Source organism: Denticeps clupeoides, chromosome 12 (assembly GCF_900700375.1).
Source record: "Denticeps clupeoides chromosome 12, fDenClu1.1, whole genome shotgun sequence".
In the NCBI taxonomy this organism is placed as follows: domain Eukaryota; kingdom Metazoa; phylum Chordata; class Actinopteri; order Clupeiformes; family Denticipitidae; genus Denticeps; species Denticeps clupeoides.
Genome location: NC_041718.1, coordinates 15,069,665 through 15,086,955, shown reverse-complemented (window position 1 = coordinate 15,086,955; position 17,291 = coordinate 15,069,665). Strand labels below are relative to the sequence as shown.

The following is a 17,291-nucleotide window of genomic DNA, read 5'->3' as shown; positions in this document are numbered from 1 at the left end:
GAAGGGGAAAAAAAAGACACACACACACGGCTCAGTATGTTTAAAAAGCAGGGAGGCGTATAGTGGCTCTCTCGCAGGGTCTCATGTCTCCTGCTCTCTCAGATGGTCTTCTTAGTGAGAAAAATTATACCAGCAGGGTCCAGGAATCATTCTAGAGCTTTGGGTTCGAGTGTTGAACCACAAAGCCGCATGATCGCCATTGATCTCACAGTCGCACAACATTTTCTAAAGCACATGCTGAGAAAGAAACTTCACACTTCGCTTGTCAAGTCCATAAACACCCATCAGGGGCAATCAACAACTAACTCCCTCTGACAGAGAGGGGCGTTGGGGTCCGCAGACCATGAAAGCTACTTCAGTGAGATGGAGGAGAAAATAAAGGCAGAAACAAAAACATTGCGTTGGTAAAAGGATTGTGTATTGCAGTAGTGTAGCATAATAGACAATTTTTTCATTATTACGTCATTAAAAATTATGCAACAATTGGGGAGGAGTCCTACCTTCAGCTACCCACAATGTAACTGTTACTGTTTGGCACAGCTAAATGCCGTATGGATCAATGTTTATACATAATTTTTTATATTTATGCAGTTATGCTGCACATAATGGCATTGAAATAACATAATATAAACTCTGGTTCTATATACCATCTAACACACACCTACACATAGTTATTTGCCCTTGCTATTAGGATTACATAGGATTACACATAGAGTTTCATTTATATTATTTAAAAACGTCCTGTTGAAACACTATGATGCATTTACATCCCATTTATCTGATGCTCTTATCTGATTTTGCCAGTCTAGTGGTGGCAGGATTGCAATTTTATGCAACCACGTTCATGCAAGAAATAAATTTACATCCACTGATGTAATATCTGCCGAAGTTACAATGTAATCAGCGGAATTATGTTTGATTGCTGATTTGCTAAAAACCTTTGCATCCATTAGTTGCATGGGGAACCTTGAGAGGTGTTCTGCCTGTGGTGTTGCCAGATTGGATGGTTTCCGGTCCAGTTCTAATGGGTTATGGCATAGATGGCAGTGACTGGTTAGAATTCATTAAAGAGAATTAGGCGGCATGTGGATATGGCTGCTCACTAAGGGCGAGGACACATTTCATTGTGTCACCGTGCGCTGTGCTTTTTATCACAATGACAAAGACACCACTTTTAAGGAAATCTCACTCCAGCCAACTGCCCAAAGTTGCCAACCTTGTGGTTGATTTATGTTAAGTAGTAGGATATAACCACCTAGTCTTTACTGTATTCCATTATTTGTTTAGACTAAAGTAACAGCACAATTCTTATTTGTAAAGACTGGCGATGGCAACAGATCAATAGCAGATTATAAATCATTATAAATGTTCTACCACTGCAGCCTCTTCCAACCTCATCCACGCTAGTGCAGCACAAGTACGAAAGGCCTTTTTTCTCCACACCAATCACATGGACTTTCTTATTCTGATTTAAATACATTTTTGATGTATTTTTAATAACAAGTCCTCAGTGTGTCTCCTGCTGTCGCTAGGAAGGAAGCCAGCTGAATGATAGACCCGTCTCTAATCTCAGCTGGATACACACGCAGCGCAGCATCTCTTTCTCAGAGACCTGCCTCGATTGTAAATAAATATATATATATTTTTTATGAAGCCAGGCACTTACCTATTTTCCACATGAAGATGGAGGGAGAAAGTTAAAAGTGTAGACGTGTGCATGCAAAAAAAAAGTCCTGTGTTTTTGACATGGCACAAATAACTCTCATAAGAAACATCTACCCCAGTGTTCACACTCTTGATGTAGTAGAAACACCTACACTGTTTTTCTCCCTGTTTCTGTGAGATAAAAGCGTAAACTCGTGAAAACAGTTAAGTGTCTGCTTCATAGAAGCAAATGCTACATCATAAGAGCTGTGTTTGAGTCGCATGCACTTGATTTTTCTCCCAGTGCCCACAGTGAAAATGCGTGTGGATTTGGATGGGCTCATTTTACCCCAGTGCGTGTGGTCTCACTAAAATGGGTTGTTAGAATTTTCTCCATTTGTTGCTATGATCTTGACCTGGATAAGCAGACGAACTGATGGGCCGATACATATATGTCACAAACTGACGTACGGCACATAATACGAATTAGTGGGAAATCTAGTTAGCAAAATCTGTTGTTAGCAAAATCACAGTAATTAATGACAGTGATGCATGACAAACAATAATACCTGCTACACTGGGATTTAAAATTTCTTCTTATGCCATCCATCAAACCACATGGTAACAACGGTGTGAGCGCAGGGCGAGGTCAAAGGTCGCACCTGCTGCAAGAAAGCCATTGAGAGTGTGGTACCATCTGCCAGACACGTGTCAGACACACAAGCAGAAACAGTCTTTGTCGGGGCTGGGGTGTGAATGTGCCCTGCGGACATGTACACATGGGACTGCTCAACTCCGCCAACTCAATCAGACTCAATTAGTATCAATTACTCCACCCAGGCACAGTCACTAAACACAATGCACACTACTGTATGTTAAAGAGGGCAAAGTGTAGGCCAGATCCGTAATACATCACAGAGCCTTTTTATGCATCTGCTGGATTACGTGGAGGCTGCTGGCCCATTTATGGCAAAGTTTTGCATTTTTAAATGTGACACATTTACATGATGTTTCTGAGCACTATCTCACTGAAAGCAGAGTAATAGTTTGTCCGTTTGATTTTTTTTACCAGTCCACAATCCAAGGGGTCTTTGGAAGAATTTGATATATTTCCTGGTGCCGGTCCCAAGTACAAGTAAATGATGAGTGTTGCGACAGGAAGGGCATCCGGCATAAAACCTTTGCTTAATCAGTTGTGCAACCATCCACTGTGGCAACGCTTAAAAAAGAAAAAGTCATCATCACCAGATTAGCATTTGTTCAGTTTGGGATGGCATTGGCACTGGCCATGTGAATCCAGAATTAACACGCATTTTTAATGCAACACATTCATTTGTCAGTTAATATTACATAACAGGATGTATACCACTGAGCCATATGGAGTAATGCAGCAGGGCTTATTAGATGGACTGTCCCAGTAAGGCAGACTTAATGACATTCTGCTGAAGACGTGCCAGGGTTCTATAATTTGACTCTGTCCAACTGTCATTTGGGAGCCTCCCTGCAGACGCAGAGGTGAAATTGTAGAAGAAACCCACACAATCCTAACGTATGGACTCCAACGGTACAGCCCTAGAGTGAAACACTGCTGGGATGGCAAAGAGTTTCTACTGATCATTCGTCCACTCACCCCAGATTGTTTCTGTTCCACCAGAAATAGCCAATTGTAATCATGATTATCCTCCCCATATTCCTTATTAATTCATTATTAATATGCCTTCTATGAGGTTCATTAAGAGTAATTTGCCACTTCATAATGCTTATAAATTGCATATTATCCTCAGAAACCAAACCTATGCATTTAAAACATTCTCTTTGCTTACTGGCAACCTGCAGGGCATCCTTTCTGAAACGTTGTAAGGTGCATAAAACAAGAACGCGAACCTCTCCAGCGAGGCCAGGCTCTCCACTAATTGGGAATATTCCCAGATTTATGCTAATGAGGCAGCTGACGGTCACGTGGCCCGAGTCAGGCTGCGGTCACATGGTCCGCGCACAGAGAAGTTCGGAGCAGCAGTACAGCAGTATGTGGCAGTCGCGTTTTGAGTGCAAAAAAGTCAACTAAAAAAAAGTTCAAACGTCTGCAGGACGGAGAGAAATGGAGATCCCCGCGATAAACCTCAAGGTAACTTTTAACTTAAAAAAAAAAAAAAAAAACGTCATAGAACTTGACACAAGGGTTGAAATTTGTTTGCTTGGGAACTTTATTCGCTGGAAACGAAGGTTCCTGATATGTGTTGCATATTTAAAGCAACGTTCAACTTCACTGTCGCCTGTGTACGTGACGATTGTGATGTCGCACTGTTTGTCTCCCTCAGGCCATCCTGCTGGTCCACTGGCTGCTGACGGTGTGGTGAGTGTGTAGATTTTACCATTCCCCTGTGGAATTTCCACAGTCGCTCTCTGCAGATGTAGCCCTTCAGATCATAGCTACCCACCTATTATCATTATTATTAATCAAATATTTATTATTTGCAAATATGATGTTTACATCATTTTTCAAGTATAATGCAACACCATGGTCTGTCTTAATACTTCCTCAAACGAGGAAGAATGGTGAAATAAACATGTGTGTGTGTGATGGACTACAGGGGCTTCATGGGCCCATGGCTGCCCTCCTCCTATGCGTGGGGGAACTTTAGTGTGCTGGCTGTAGGCGTGTGGGCCGTGGCTCAGAGAGACTCCATCGATGCTGTATTGATGGTGAGTCAAGTCCTCCTCCATGTTTACTCCTAAACATGCACGTCAACTTACAACTCTCTCAGATGTGGAGCAGGCGACTAAGGGACATTTAACAGTAGCAGGTACAAGGCCGTTGTGTATTTTCTTCCCCCCCCCTGCAGTTCCTGCTCGGCATGGCTGTGACGATCCTAACAGACATCATCCATTTGGGGATTTTCTACCCGCTGGCCGAGAACGTCGCGGAGCGACTCCGCGACACGTTCCGCTTCAGCACCGGCATGGCCATCCTTAGCCTGCTGCTCAAACCTGTGTCCTGCTTCTTTGTTTATCAGATGTACCGCGAGAGAGGAGGAGACTACAACATTAACTTCGGTAAGTGGTCAGCCAAGGCATGAGCTTTTCCAGAGAGTGACCCATCAGGCCACGTGTTGAGTCTTCCGGGAAGTTTGTGATGCATGTGCCTAGATATGAAAGAGGGGGGAAGAGTCTCGTGGCGAAACGGCCAATTTTAAGTAGACTTGCGAGGGAAATTGAGTTAGAGAGATGATCACAAGACGGAGCGTGGCTGGTGTGCTCGGATAAGAAGAGAACTTCATAATCTCCACAGTAACACATGCTTCAGAGATTCTTCTCTAGGTGCTGTTATAATTAGGAAACAGGCCGCGAAAGAGATCCATGGGTTATATAACTTTTTTTTTTTCTTTTTTTCTTTTAAATGAGCCATAGTGCATTAACAGTATCTGACCTTATTAAAACAAGGGAAGGAACTGTGTGTCATACCGGGTGAGTAACATTACATTCTTGTTTGAAGTCTTCTTTGAAGTTGAATAATAAAATTGCACACCATTGCTGGAGAAGTATGTGCCTAATCGCTAATTGTGAGCGCTTCGTTGCGAGAAAATTATATAGAGCTAATGAAACATTGACTTTAACCGGAGTCTTGAGTAATCGTTGTTTAATGAATAATTAGCGCGCAGCCCGGCGATTCGGTTTTTCTTCTCCCATGCTGTGTTTGAGTGTGTGTGTGTGTGTGTGTCTGATACCTTCTCTCACTCTGTTGCTCTTTGCACAGCCATGCATCCACCAGTTGTGCGCATAACATAGCTGATGAAGCTCGTAAGTAACTAGGTCACCTCAACACGTCCTGCGATCAGGGCTGTAGCTCGGAATTCTGGGCCCCTGGAAACAATATTGTTCAGGACCTCTTTAGCCTACATCCTAGAAATACTCCGTTTTAGATGCTCCGGGCCTCTAGAATTATTCCGAACCCTTCATCCCGTTAGCAATGCAGATACATATTTTCTGTGTTTTATGTATTTATGTTATTTATTTCTTGCTCACTTTGAATATAAATTGAATAGTTTTTTTCAATATATGCTAATCACAGGTATTTTCTGCTTTTTGTGTCATTTTCCTCCTTTTGTTTAATGCACTCTCTTTACTGTACTGTATTGATGACTGTCTTTGTCCTGGTTATGTCCCGTTTCCCTTGCCTGTCCCACTGCCCTCAGACTTGGAGACCTCAGTGGACAGTCGCTACACCACGGACAGTGCAGACAGTGCATTGCTGGGTCGCCGCTACTAGGCCCAAACATCACAATCTGATCTTTCTCTTTCTTCTGCTTTTTAAATCTGCTGTGCAGACATGATTTCCACCTTGTGAATTTCTCGTTTGTGTGTAATCACTTTCCTTTGCATATGTCACAACTGTCCTGTCTTTCTTCCAATGAAATGTGTTTCTGTCTTTATTTCTTTCATCTGTGCCTTTTTGGGTTTCTAGTGTATTTTTGTTCCGAGTAGTATATAATTAATCTTATTTAGTTGTTTGGCTGCAAAGAACAAAGAACAAAACATTTTTATATAATAACACACACCCTACAACAGTCTGTGTCGTCTTATTTTGTCCGTAAAATTAGACGACACATTTCAATTGAGGCTGCCACTTAAATGTAGTACAGCTTTAAAAATCATTTAAAATCACCCTGTTAAAGCACAGCCTTAAAAATCAGTGCAGGATTCATATTTATGAATATTTTTTGTGCAGTTATTCACATGCTGCATGTGTTTTATAACATCATTAATTACAATTCTAAACCAAATCATTCTGGCATTTTCGAAGTGAGCATAAGAAGACCAAGAATTAGTTCTTGAGGGACCTTGTGTTTTGTGCTATTTGATAACTGGCAGTATGAATATGTACGTTCATATGCATAATGCATACTTATTTATTTAGTCTACTTTTATATTATGTATATTTGTAGATATTGTATTTAAGTGTCACTTTGTACTCACATTTTGCTTGATGCTACATTAAATTATTTTTACAGAACGTAACTGCGAGTACTGTATACTGTGAATGTACCAGATGAAACTTTTATGTACAGGATTTTTTTGCATTCTGACTGTGATTTTTAGGTGGAATGAGAATTAAATATTTCATAAGGGGAAGCCCTGTGAAGGGCAAGTCCTTTATTAAATGGTCTTCAATATGGAAGAAATTGGCAGAGGAATAATTAATAAGTCTACATAGCAGTGGCTCGTCTGGAGTACTGTTGAAATGCTGCCACTTCTTTGTTTTCTTATGTGTAAGTAAGTCAACCAAAAGAGGGGAGTACAGAGGAGTTGTTTACTCTGATTACTCTGGTGTTATACTCCGTAATGCTTACTGATTATAGTTGTTGTTTTGGATGACTATTGCTGCATTGTCATTTTTGGACCGCTATTGATTCCAGAATAACTGTAATATAATAAAAGTGTGAATACAATTATCTCCACTGAATTTGCTATATTGTTGAAACAGCCAAACACTTTCTGCTCTGTGTATGTTCCATGAACTGCTTATTAGATCTTATGAGGAGTGGCAAAGTTAGATTGTGGTCATTTCATTATTAAAGTGTTTTTTTTGTTCAAACAATAAATCCTGCATCCAAAAGAAAATGGTTGTTGGAACCATTGGAATTGCACAGGAAGTGTAAGACAGTAGAAAATCCAAAACCATCCCGACATAAAGATGTTTTTTTTGTATTGATGATCGTGCATGATTCGCACAGATGGGTTGTTCCCGCTCTTCTTTCATATCAATAACATGTAGGCTGGTGCATAAATGTAAATGTCAAATGCTAGTCAAAAATAGCTTGGGCATACGAAGCTACTGGGATACAGTGTGGACTGTTTTAATGATAAATGTGTGTGTGTGTGTGTGTGTGTGTGTGTGTGTGAGGTGAATCTAGTTACTGTCATTTACAGACATGTCTGTCTTTCCCACCACCCAGGATTCCCCTCTGTCACACGAAACCGTGATGCCTACCAGTCAATCGACCAACAGGACCAGTCCAGCAGCTCTGCCAATCCCTTCAACCAAGCACAGGACAGCAAGACTGGACCTCGTTCCTATTGACTTGAGGGTGGAAAACATTGCTACTCAACCCCTACTCAATTCCTGTGTTCTCACATGGAGTGGCATCAAAAGTCTACAAATGGATCCATATCACTTACAAATCGGATGATCCAGCCAATGGCCTTTACACAATTTTCTTTAATAATATGAACATGTGTATTTATTCTTCTGCACAGATTTCTCAGTTTTTATTATATAATTATTTGCACCAGTATGATATGAAGGATTAACTAAGCTTTGATGACATGCCATGTGTGAATATGTTCTTATGACTACTTTCTATTTACTGTAATAGCCAGTCAAACTTTTAAAATTCTGAAAAGGATGATAATTATGAATAACTAAGACATTACTGGCAAAAGCGAACCGTTACAACCGTTAAAAACTTGATTATTCAGTGTTTGTTCACTCATGAACCTTTAAACCGGCCCTTCCATACAAAGCAAATTGGGCTGTACGCCGTTGCTACTTTTACTTGAGCTGTTTCCAAAATTTTTATATATATGCTATATGGGTTTTAAGTTACATTTAGACTTAGAAACAAGTATACACATGAACTTGTTACTTGCTATAATTGATAGGGATTTTTGAACAAGATGATGAACAATAAATGCATGTTTTACTTGTTATTTTTCTATAAACCTATATGATCATGATATATGATATGTTTTGCCTCATGATTGTTATCATTTAAATTTTATAATTGTATGTTACTGTACAAATGTACTTTATGTTCTAAACAAACAGAAATGTATATTTTCCCTCACTTTGAGACTGTGACCATCGACATCTTTGAACTGCATTTTACGCAACGCAATATACTCGGAGGACATAGGATTCACTAGAAATAGCTGCAACAGGAAATCTATAGAATAATTTTATTCCAAGAAGACATTAATATTCCATTTAGGTCAAATCTCACCTGTCATTCAAACAAAAGTATTAAAAAGTCATGTGTTCACTGTTGCCTTTCCCACAATTTTGTATGCTGCCACCATTATGTGAAGGTTATTGACAGTGTTCCATATTTACGGTGCTCAGAATGAAAGAGATTTTCCACATGGGCACTTTAATTTGAAGCCTTAGAGTTGTGTGACATAGTGTTACCCGTTATTACATTTCTGAATGCTTGTTACATTCTAGGAAATATGTTTGGGGCTGCAGTGTTTTTATGTGCAGGTGTGTGTTTTCAATCCGTGTGAAAATGTCTTCATTTTTCCTGAAGCCAGTATCCGTCCACCAAATGGGTGATTTTCAATTTCTCCCTGTGCACAAAAAGTGTGATGTCATTTCTCTCCAGACTATTGTTCACCTGGCCCTAGCCGCGGAGCAGAGAGGTGAACAGTGGGCTCATTCTCAACTGCCCCAAAAATGAAGGAATAAATCAATGGTCTCTCTGTAGCGCTGGAGATGTAAATTAATTGTGGAGTCAACTTGGCTATTTTTAGGCCTAACTAGGTTACTTTGTTTGTGCTGCTCGTGGTTGGAATGAATTTGCCATACTTTTAAACCTTTAAACCCCTACAATTTAATAGCTATGCATATAATGAATGATTTAAATATCATATATGACCCTTCTTTCACGTAACATAACTTTTCAAGCTGTTGAACTGAATGTTTTGACCACCACGGAACCGCCAAATCTGCACTGAACCTGACGAGATTGCTTTATCCAGAATAATGCGAGCCATCCTTGCATTAGTTAGTTACACTTGTTTCTTTGGTTCTATTCAGATCAAGTTGTACATTTTTAATGGCTTATCTGTCTTATGCTGAGAAACCCTCTGATGCCGCAGATAGTGCCGCGGCCCTCCTCCTGCCCCCCCTGTGAGAGCGCCTGGCAGAGGTCTTAATTAACGAGTAACCGATCTGTTAATGATTCGCTCCTGCTGAGCCCTTAACGAGTGCGGCACGCTGATGTCCGGGAGGAGGAGGAGGAGGCTGGCAGTGGAATGAGCCGTTGATTAATTCTTGGCTATGGGGTTGCCTCTCCTCCACCGCAGGCTGACACGTTCTCGGGCGAGCACCTGTGACTCGGGGTGTCAAGGACATCGGAGCCTTTGTTATCGGCCGCCGCCACGCCTGGTTCCATCCAGCAGGCGCCTTGCTGCATCCAAACCTGGTCCGGCATGATCACCTGCGTGCAAAATATTTCAACCCGACACTAAAAGAGGCACAGCAGGGAGACACCATTTAAATACACTGACCTTACTCAATCCCACAAACAGTGTTTTATTCCATACAAAAAGTCTATTTTCTGTATTAACAGTGTCATCACCTTAGGGTGGTTGACATGACTAATGATCCATGGTGTCTCTCAGCTATATTTGTCTGACTGATTACCCTGACAAGAAATGTTGTCGCCCTGACAACAGAAGCTCCCAGACAGATTTCCCAAAATACAGTTTCCCATCTGAAATTATTATTATTATTATTATTATTATTTTGTGGATGCTGGACAAATGGAAAAAATTATTTTGTTTGTTCCACTCAGTGCTTGTTTTGACGACCTCATCGCAGTTTGCATTAGATCCCCATCGCGGTATCAGCATTACTGCTAATTCTGCATGCACGCCTCAGGCCATTATAGCCTATATATTTTCTATGATGGCAATGAGCCATTCCGGCCAATTAATTATGATCGCTGCAGCATAGCCTCCCCCACACTGTAAGATTATCTTATTATTATTGTAAGGGTGTCAGGGGGTTTTCTCTCCAATTTTGACAGTGAGGGAACAGCTTTAATAATGGGGTTGGGTGTTGCTGGTGACAGTGACTCCTAGTCAGTAATATTTTTATTGCACTTCTTCATTTTGCTGACAGACCGAGAAAAAAAATCATTTTTTTTCTAGACTTTCCCCTGGGAAGAAAGGCATCCTGAATTAACCACTGAGCCTTCGGGTCCACTGAAAACAAATATATCAGGTCACTTTACTAATTTCCTCTGTACTAACGCTCGTGGCTCTTTGAACCACGTGTGGAGCTATGAGAAAAAAATTAGGTTTCTGAGTTGGGAAAAGCTTATTCAGCTCAATATCCTCACGCTGTTTTATCTAGGGAGGGGGGCTGCATGCCATATCTGAATGTGGACCTGACCTTTAAGAAAAATTTAATCATAAATGCAGCATACATTAATAAAGAGTTGGCTGGTTAAGTAATGCAAATGACAAAATTGCAGCAAATGCACTCTGTTCTGAAAAAAAAATTATTAACATTAATTTACACGGATGTACATATAAGGCTGCATAGTTGCAAATCTAGGTGAAGGTTAATTCCATGTTCCATAAATCCACGTATTGCTGGTAATGGATGCAGGATCCACCCCAGAGGAGATCTCTCACCTCTTGACCTTTTCAAGCGGCTCCCTGAGATCGATGTGATTCATATTCCTATTACTGTCCGAGGCTGAGCTGTCAGTTCCCCATCAGGAGGCTGATGTACTGACAGAGGGCCTTTGGTCTGGTAATTAGGTGGAGCCTCAGTCCAGCATTACAGCCAATTATTGTTCTTGCAATCATTGTTTTGCACAAGAAAAAAGAGTGAATGCTGGTGTAAATCATGTTTAGATTTGATTATTACGTGTAGATGTTGCCTGTGTGCATGTGTACAGAAAAAAAGCTATTTTACATTTTTTTTCAGTTGGTTGCCATGTTTGTAATGAAACGAGGTTTGAGGATTTGACTACAGGGTACCATTGTACTCATATAATTTAATCCAGGAACTGAACAGATGTTTCTCAAAACTAGAACTATCAGGGTTGTGTGCATGTGTGTGTGTGTGTGTGTGTGTGTGTATGTGTGTGTGTATGTATGTGTGTGTGTGTGTGTGTGTGTGTATATATATATATATATATATATATTTATTTATGCGTGTGTGTGTGTGTGTGTGTGTGTGTGTGTGTGTGGATTCCTTCATGTGTTTCTAGAGTTTAAAACCCTCATCTTTTTTCCCATGTCCCATCAGTAAGTTTCTCAGTGGTGTGGTGAGACGAAGAGGGCCCAGCGGCCCGGTGACGTGGGATGATGTATGACCTAGGGGAAACGGCCCGGCCAAGGCACTAGTGCATTTATTTATTTTTTTCTCTGCCCTGTGAGCTGTCACAAAATGTATTTTTAATGAGCCCAAACCCCTTGACTTCTTCACACAAGAGGACCCACACAAGATGGTCAGGATCACCCCATGAATGTATCTATGTATGTGTGTGAGTGTGTGTGTGTGTTTATATATATGGTGGAGCAGAAGATAAGTAACATTGCAGGGGCAGAATTTACAGCAGTGATCCATTGTAGCCCTTTCTGCAAATTGCAAATAACTATCGCAAAATTGCAAAATCTATCACAAAGGGTCCCATTTCAGTATGAGGGGCAATGCAAAAAATTCCAGATCCTACACTTTCCACAATTTCCAATTTACTGTTGACTTAATTAGAAACTTAGAACAGCCATATTTCTGTGAAAGAGCCCTATGGTAATTCTGACTATGATTTATTAACCCTTGGGGCTTATTTAATTTTACACATTGAAAGAAAGCGTGGCACCACTAAGGCAGCAAAGCGAGACGACGAGGGAGGAATGAAGAGCTGAGGGAGAAAGGAAGAGAGAGCTGCGACTGCTACCCTCCGGTCTCTCCCTGCGGAACACTCCAGAGCACACTGCTGACACAAACTAATGTGCTGGAGGTGGTTAGGAGACAAGGAGGAATACATATCCTGGGCTGATTCTGTAGGAGAGAGGGGGATGGGGTGGCTAACTGCGCCGATATTCCAGGAAAAATTGCATTACAAGCCGATCGGCTATCGATCGGAAGCTTAATGAGCGCTGGGTTAATTGACAGGCCATCCATTTTCCATCATACTTTCAGCTCATTACTCACATGTAATGAAACCACAGGTCATTCATCATTCCGATGTTTACTTGGTCAATAGTGTCGTTAGCCGATCAGATACTATAATCACAATCTGTGCTTCCATTTTGAATTTTTTTTACCGTTATTTACTCTTTTACCAGCATAATTTATTATTATTTTTTGCTGTTGTTTTTAGAAATTCTGGGTAGGAATTGGGAACTGAGATTTCAGCACTCTTCATTTGCCACCTGGGGGAGACAGACTTCTCCTAATACTCTTAATCTCACCCTCCCATCGGTCAATGTATGTACAATTTGCGCTGAAGATTTTTTCCTCGTCCAACTGTCCTGCCCTAAACTAGTCTCATTTGATCATCAGTAAACTTACAATAAATAGAAGAAAAAAATACAGTCTGTGTTGGTCCCCAGGAACAAGAATGAAGACCATTTTTCACATTATTGCAAGTGTCCATCAGCAAATGAACCCAGCGGGCAGCAGATGATTGTTAAAGAAAATACAGCAGAGGTTGTTAAAGAAAATACAAATTTCTCATATTCGGATAGGATACAAGACTTTATGATCAATATGCAGAAGAACTAGTTGCTTGGTTACGATTTTATTTTGAATGCGCCATTCCCAGTGCCATTTCCTCTGCCCATCAAACCTACTTAATTCTGCTAACAGCTTCACCCAAGAGGCATTTGTATTTTTACATTTGGTAGTTAGGCAACCCTGATACGCTGATTAGGGTGATGGATGGATGGAAGCGTGGATCTTTATATAGGCATATGCTGCACAGGATAATTATTTGGTCTCACATAGTTCTTGGTTTTGAAAACCATTAATATAAATTGATTGACGAACACAGACCTTGGTTTCCAAAGTGCAAGCTGAGAGCAGTAATTGCAGATGCTTTTCCTCTTAGATTTACTAAATAAACATCAATATTATCAGAATAAAACATATTGGTGAGAACTTTGTTCCCTCGCTTGAAGCTCACATGAACTTCAGTAGGTTCATTGTGGTTCCTATTCCGTTAATGTCAGGGGGCTGCACTCGCCCACTTCCCTTTTAGTGAACTGATTCTTGCTGGACAAGAAATGGTGGATGGATGAAGAGCTAGTGACCGATATGGTTGACATGCACCAGGCTCTGGAGAGATGTGGGGTGGGCCATCTTCAGACCATCATGGAAGTTTACTGATGCATTTCCTTGGGACTCAGAGTCTCTGTGCTCCTCTGGTTTCCTGGTCTGTAACAGCGCTTCTTCTTGATCAACTCCTTGTGAGGGTCCTGCTCAACAGCTGAGATGGTCTCCTCATTGCTGCTTTGGGAAAATCACAGACACATGTTGACGGCAAGATGATTAACCAAACCAGAACCGTTCCTCATATTGAAAAAAATACCACTACCTTGTGTAGCTGTCATTACAAATGTATAGCGGTGTGTCATTTTGGTCATCCTGAGGATTTGTGCACTGCTGGAATCTGAAAAAACAACAGGGGGATATCTGTAGCACCACAGATGGCTGAATTTATTTATTGAATGAGAAATTTTTAAATACCTTGGCTCCAGACGTTCCTTCACCCTGGCTATGGACTGGATGTAGGGCTCAATGTGCTGTGCAAAAGTTGTTAGATAGCAGTTCTCCTGTTTCAGTTGTAACAGGTTATGGAGTTGTGCTGGTATGAAAACACACACACACACACACACACACACAGACACACACACACACACACACAAAAAGACAAAATAAAGGACATGAATCAATATGCAGTGTACATATACTGTAGTTAGTGTGATGTCTTTAATAGTGAAAATAACCTTCATAAACCTCCTGCTCATTTGTGACTTTCTGAAAGGACTCCTCCCATGCCTGCAAGACAAATCCATTCCATTTGTCATGTCTACAGACATTTGCTGAAAGCAATTGGAAATCCATATGGGCCAAGTTTATATAAGGTGATAATATATCAAGTTTTTAATTGTGTAAACATCTTACTTCTTCAAATAAAGACCTCACAGCCATGCACTGGGAGGTGATCTGGCGGTCGATGAACAGCGCCCTCTCCAGGACCTTCTCCATGGTGTTCACGTCGATGAGCGAGTGGTGCTTCGTTAGGTCTCTGTGCATCTTCTGCACTTGGTCTTTCAGCCGCTGAACCTCTATCTGGAGAGTCTGGATGGAGACACAAAAGGAAATGTGAACTCATTTTGGACAAATTAGACATTTAACATATTAATATATCTAATATATTAATTAGACATTTAACATATTATATATAATCTATGTATGTATATAATATGTCAAACAATTCTGGCAACCTACTTTCAATTATTTGAGATTTTAGAACCCACCCCATAAGAAATGTAATATAGGGATGTGTGAATATGAGCACAACCTGTTTTCTTATCTACAGACAATACTGGAATATCCTGACATATTGTATAGTGATTTTATATACAGTTTAGATAATGGATGAAATGGCTGGTGATCTAGCCAGTATATTGGCATGTTTTCAGGTTAAGTGCTGGTGTATGCTTGTGTTTGCTTATATATGCCGCAAGGTTAATGGCTTGCTCACTTTGTAGCTGTTCTCATAGTTTCGGCAGTGTTCGGTGAAGGGAGTGTCCCCTCCCTCAGCCCGCAGGATTTTGGTGCTGTTGTAACGCCGTAAGCTGGGCCCTTGCCCTGATGACAACTTCAGGGAAACGTCCATGAGAGAGGATGTACCACGGGACATTGACATAAGCGACTTCCACCTGCACTTTAGAGGTACATTGTGTGTCATTAGGCCAATAGGTCAACATGCCCTTGTATATACAAAGAATAAACATGGCCACACCGCTGACCTGCAAGCATCCTGCAAGTAGATCTTAGTCCAGATTAATCCACTGGATAGTAACACAGTCATATTGTTGTAAGCTTTTTATGTTAAAGTTAAATCCTTCACATCATAGCAAGATCAACTCCTTGTCACTTTGGCTTTTAGTCTCTTTTAAATCAACCTTTTTTTTTCATCAAACCTGTTAACGTATATTAATGAGTGGTTTTTAACACACGCAGAAAAGCCGCTGCAATATTAAGAGCAGATGAGTGCGGCGGTGCCTTGTCAATCAGCACCAACTGTTCATGCAACTGACATTCTAATGGCCATGTTGATGATAAATGCTAAGCATTTCTGGAACATTGAGGACTGCAGTGTCTTTGTTCTTGTTCTTTGTATTTTCTGGTGTATCAAGTCAAACTTGCATTGCAAATCTGTGTATCATTACATATTATTACATATAATGCAACGCAAGTATTTTTCATGAAAAGCTGTTTACTGCTCTCACATAGTCATTTCAATTTGTACATTTAATGAACAACTTACCTTAACCTTACCTTACCTTACCTTTTTTTGTAATCCTGTAACAACACAATATCCTGCTCAGCACAAGGCCCGGACCCGCAGTTTGACATTCAGAATGACTGGACTGGACGCTCTGTAGATCGTGTCTCTGTAGCGACTGCCTGCTTCCTCTGCGCCCACTTCCAACTGATAGCAATTTATGACACTGGCAGGGCCGGTGACATCAGCAGCGCGGAACAATGTTGCGGGACACCCCTGCCCCGCCCACCCTGCCTGTACACCTACAAGATGAATCTTGGAGAGTTCTGTGAAAGTCTGATAAAAATAGGCTGGTGCCGCCGAAGAGAACGAAGGAGGCTGGGCGTGGGTGCAGCAGAGGTGTGACCCTCCGTTCGGACGGAATCGAGGTGAGAGAGCAGGCTCTGTGTGTGTGTGTGTGTGTGTGTGTGTGTGTTAGAGCGTGGAGAGTGACTTCTGTAGCGCTGATTGATGTGGAAAGTTGGCAGAATAATCTGCGTCACCGGTGTCTGTGTAAATCTTTTCAGACAGAGTGCAGATATCATACATTTCAACTCTGAACCTACCGAAAACCACTTGGGGCTACTTCATGTCACAAGGATAAAGTTTTTTGTAGCGACATGGGAATGTGATGTTCCACTGAAGTCATTGCTACCACAAAAGAGGAGACAGGGGCTTATAGTGGAGCAGTAAATTCCTGTCTGGATGCAGCCGGTAAACCCAGGACTAAAGATGGAAGTTCAAAGCTCTGCTGCCTGACGCATTGAAAAGTCATCATCATTATTTCTCTTACTACATTGCTGATTGTTGTGGTCATTAAAAAAAACCCCACATCTTATCAGCATAATAGTTTTGACTGAGAATGTCCATATTCATTTACAGAATTAGCTGGCATTTGGTTTGTAATCCTTTGGCTTTAATGGCAGTATGCATGAGCTGCACCAGTTCATGAAAAATCATTGTCTTTTTTCTAATTTTCTGACTGTCTTCACCTGAACCATCTCTCTACACCACTATAAATGTGCTATGTTTGTCAAAGGTGTAGAGTTGAATGTGCAAAACACTGAATTCTGAAAGATTAATTGTCTAGAAATATTGATAACTTACAAGAGACAAAATTCTATATGGCCCCTAAACAGGTTTCATATAATGAGATTTTGTTCCACAAGGAAAGAAGTGTGTAAAATTAATTTGGTGGAATTTCATACACTTAACGTACCATATATTTAAAAAAAAATATTTTGGCTCCTCTGTTTCCTGGGTGGCGGTTAGAGTTTCAGACGGTGCTGTAACATTGAGCCTCATGGAAACGGATCTTTCCTGGAACTGCGGCTCTACGTGTGCCTGACCTGC

The 17,291-nt window shown here is 40.9% G+C and overlaps 2 protein-coding genes across 9 annotated transcripts; one reads left to right on the top strand and one right to left on the bottom strand.

Moving 5' to 3' along the window:
* Nucleotides 1-1,728: 1,728 nt before the first annotated feature.
* On the top strand, nt 1,729-8,689 carry agtrap (angiotensin II receptor-associated protein). The gene is made up of 5 exons (XM_028997833.1): nt 1,729-3,769; nt 3,963-3,997; nt 4,236-4,347; nt 4,488-4,698; nt 7,599-8,689. Exons 1-5 carry the CDS (start codon nt 3,743-3,745, stop codon nt 7,721-7,723), a joined length of 510 nt encoding a protein of 169 aa, XP_028853666.1. The 5' UTR covers nt 1,729-3,742; the 3' UTR covers nt 7,724-8,689.
* A 3,236-nt stretch (nt 8,690-11,925) lies between these two features.
* On the bottom strand, nt 11,926-16,266 carry rnf207a (ring finger protein 207a). Of its 8 annotated transcripts, none has more exons than XM_028998852.1 (7): nt 15,953-16,266; nt 15,153-15,335; nt 14,570-14,746; nt 14,392-14,443; nt 14,132-14,249; nt 13,977-14,054; nt 11,926-13,894 (listed from the first exon to the last, which is right to left on the bottom strand). In XM_028998852.1, the coding sequence occupies exons 2-7, from the start codon at nt 15,315-15,317 to the stop codon at nt 13,765-13,767; spliced, it is 720 nt and encodes a 239-aa protein (XP_028854685.1). In that variant the 5' UTR covers nt 15,318-15,335; nt 15,953-16,266; the 3' UTR covers nt 11,926-13,764. The 8 variants fall into 8 exon arrangements, with proteins under 8 accessions (XP_028854685.1, XP_028854686.1, XP_028854683.1 ...); XM_028998853.1 differs by having other exon boundaries at nt 15,153-15,330; XM_028998850.1 differs by having other exon boundaries at nt 15,958-16,266.
* Nucleotides 16,267-17,291: the final 1,025 nt, after the last annotated feature.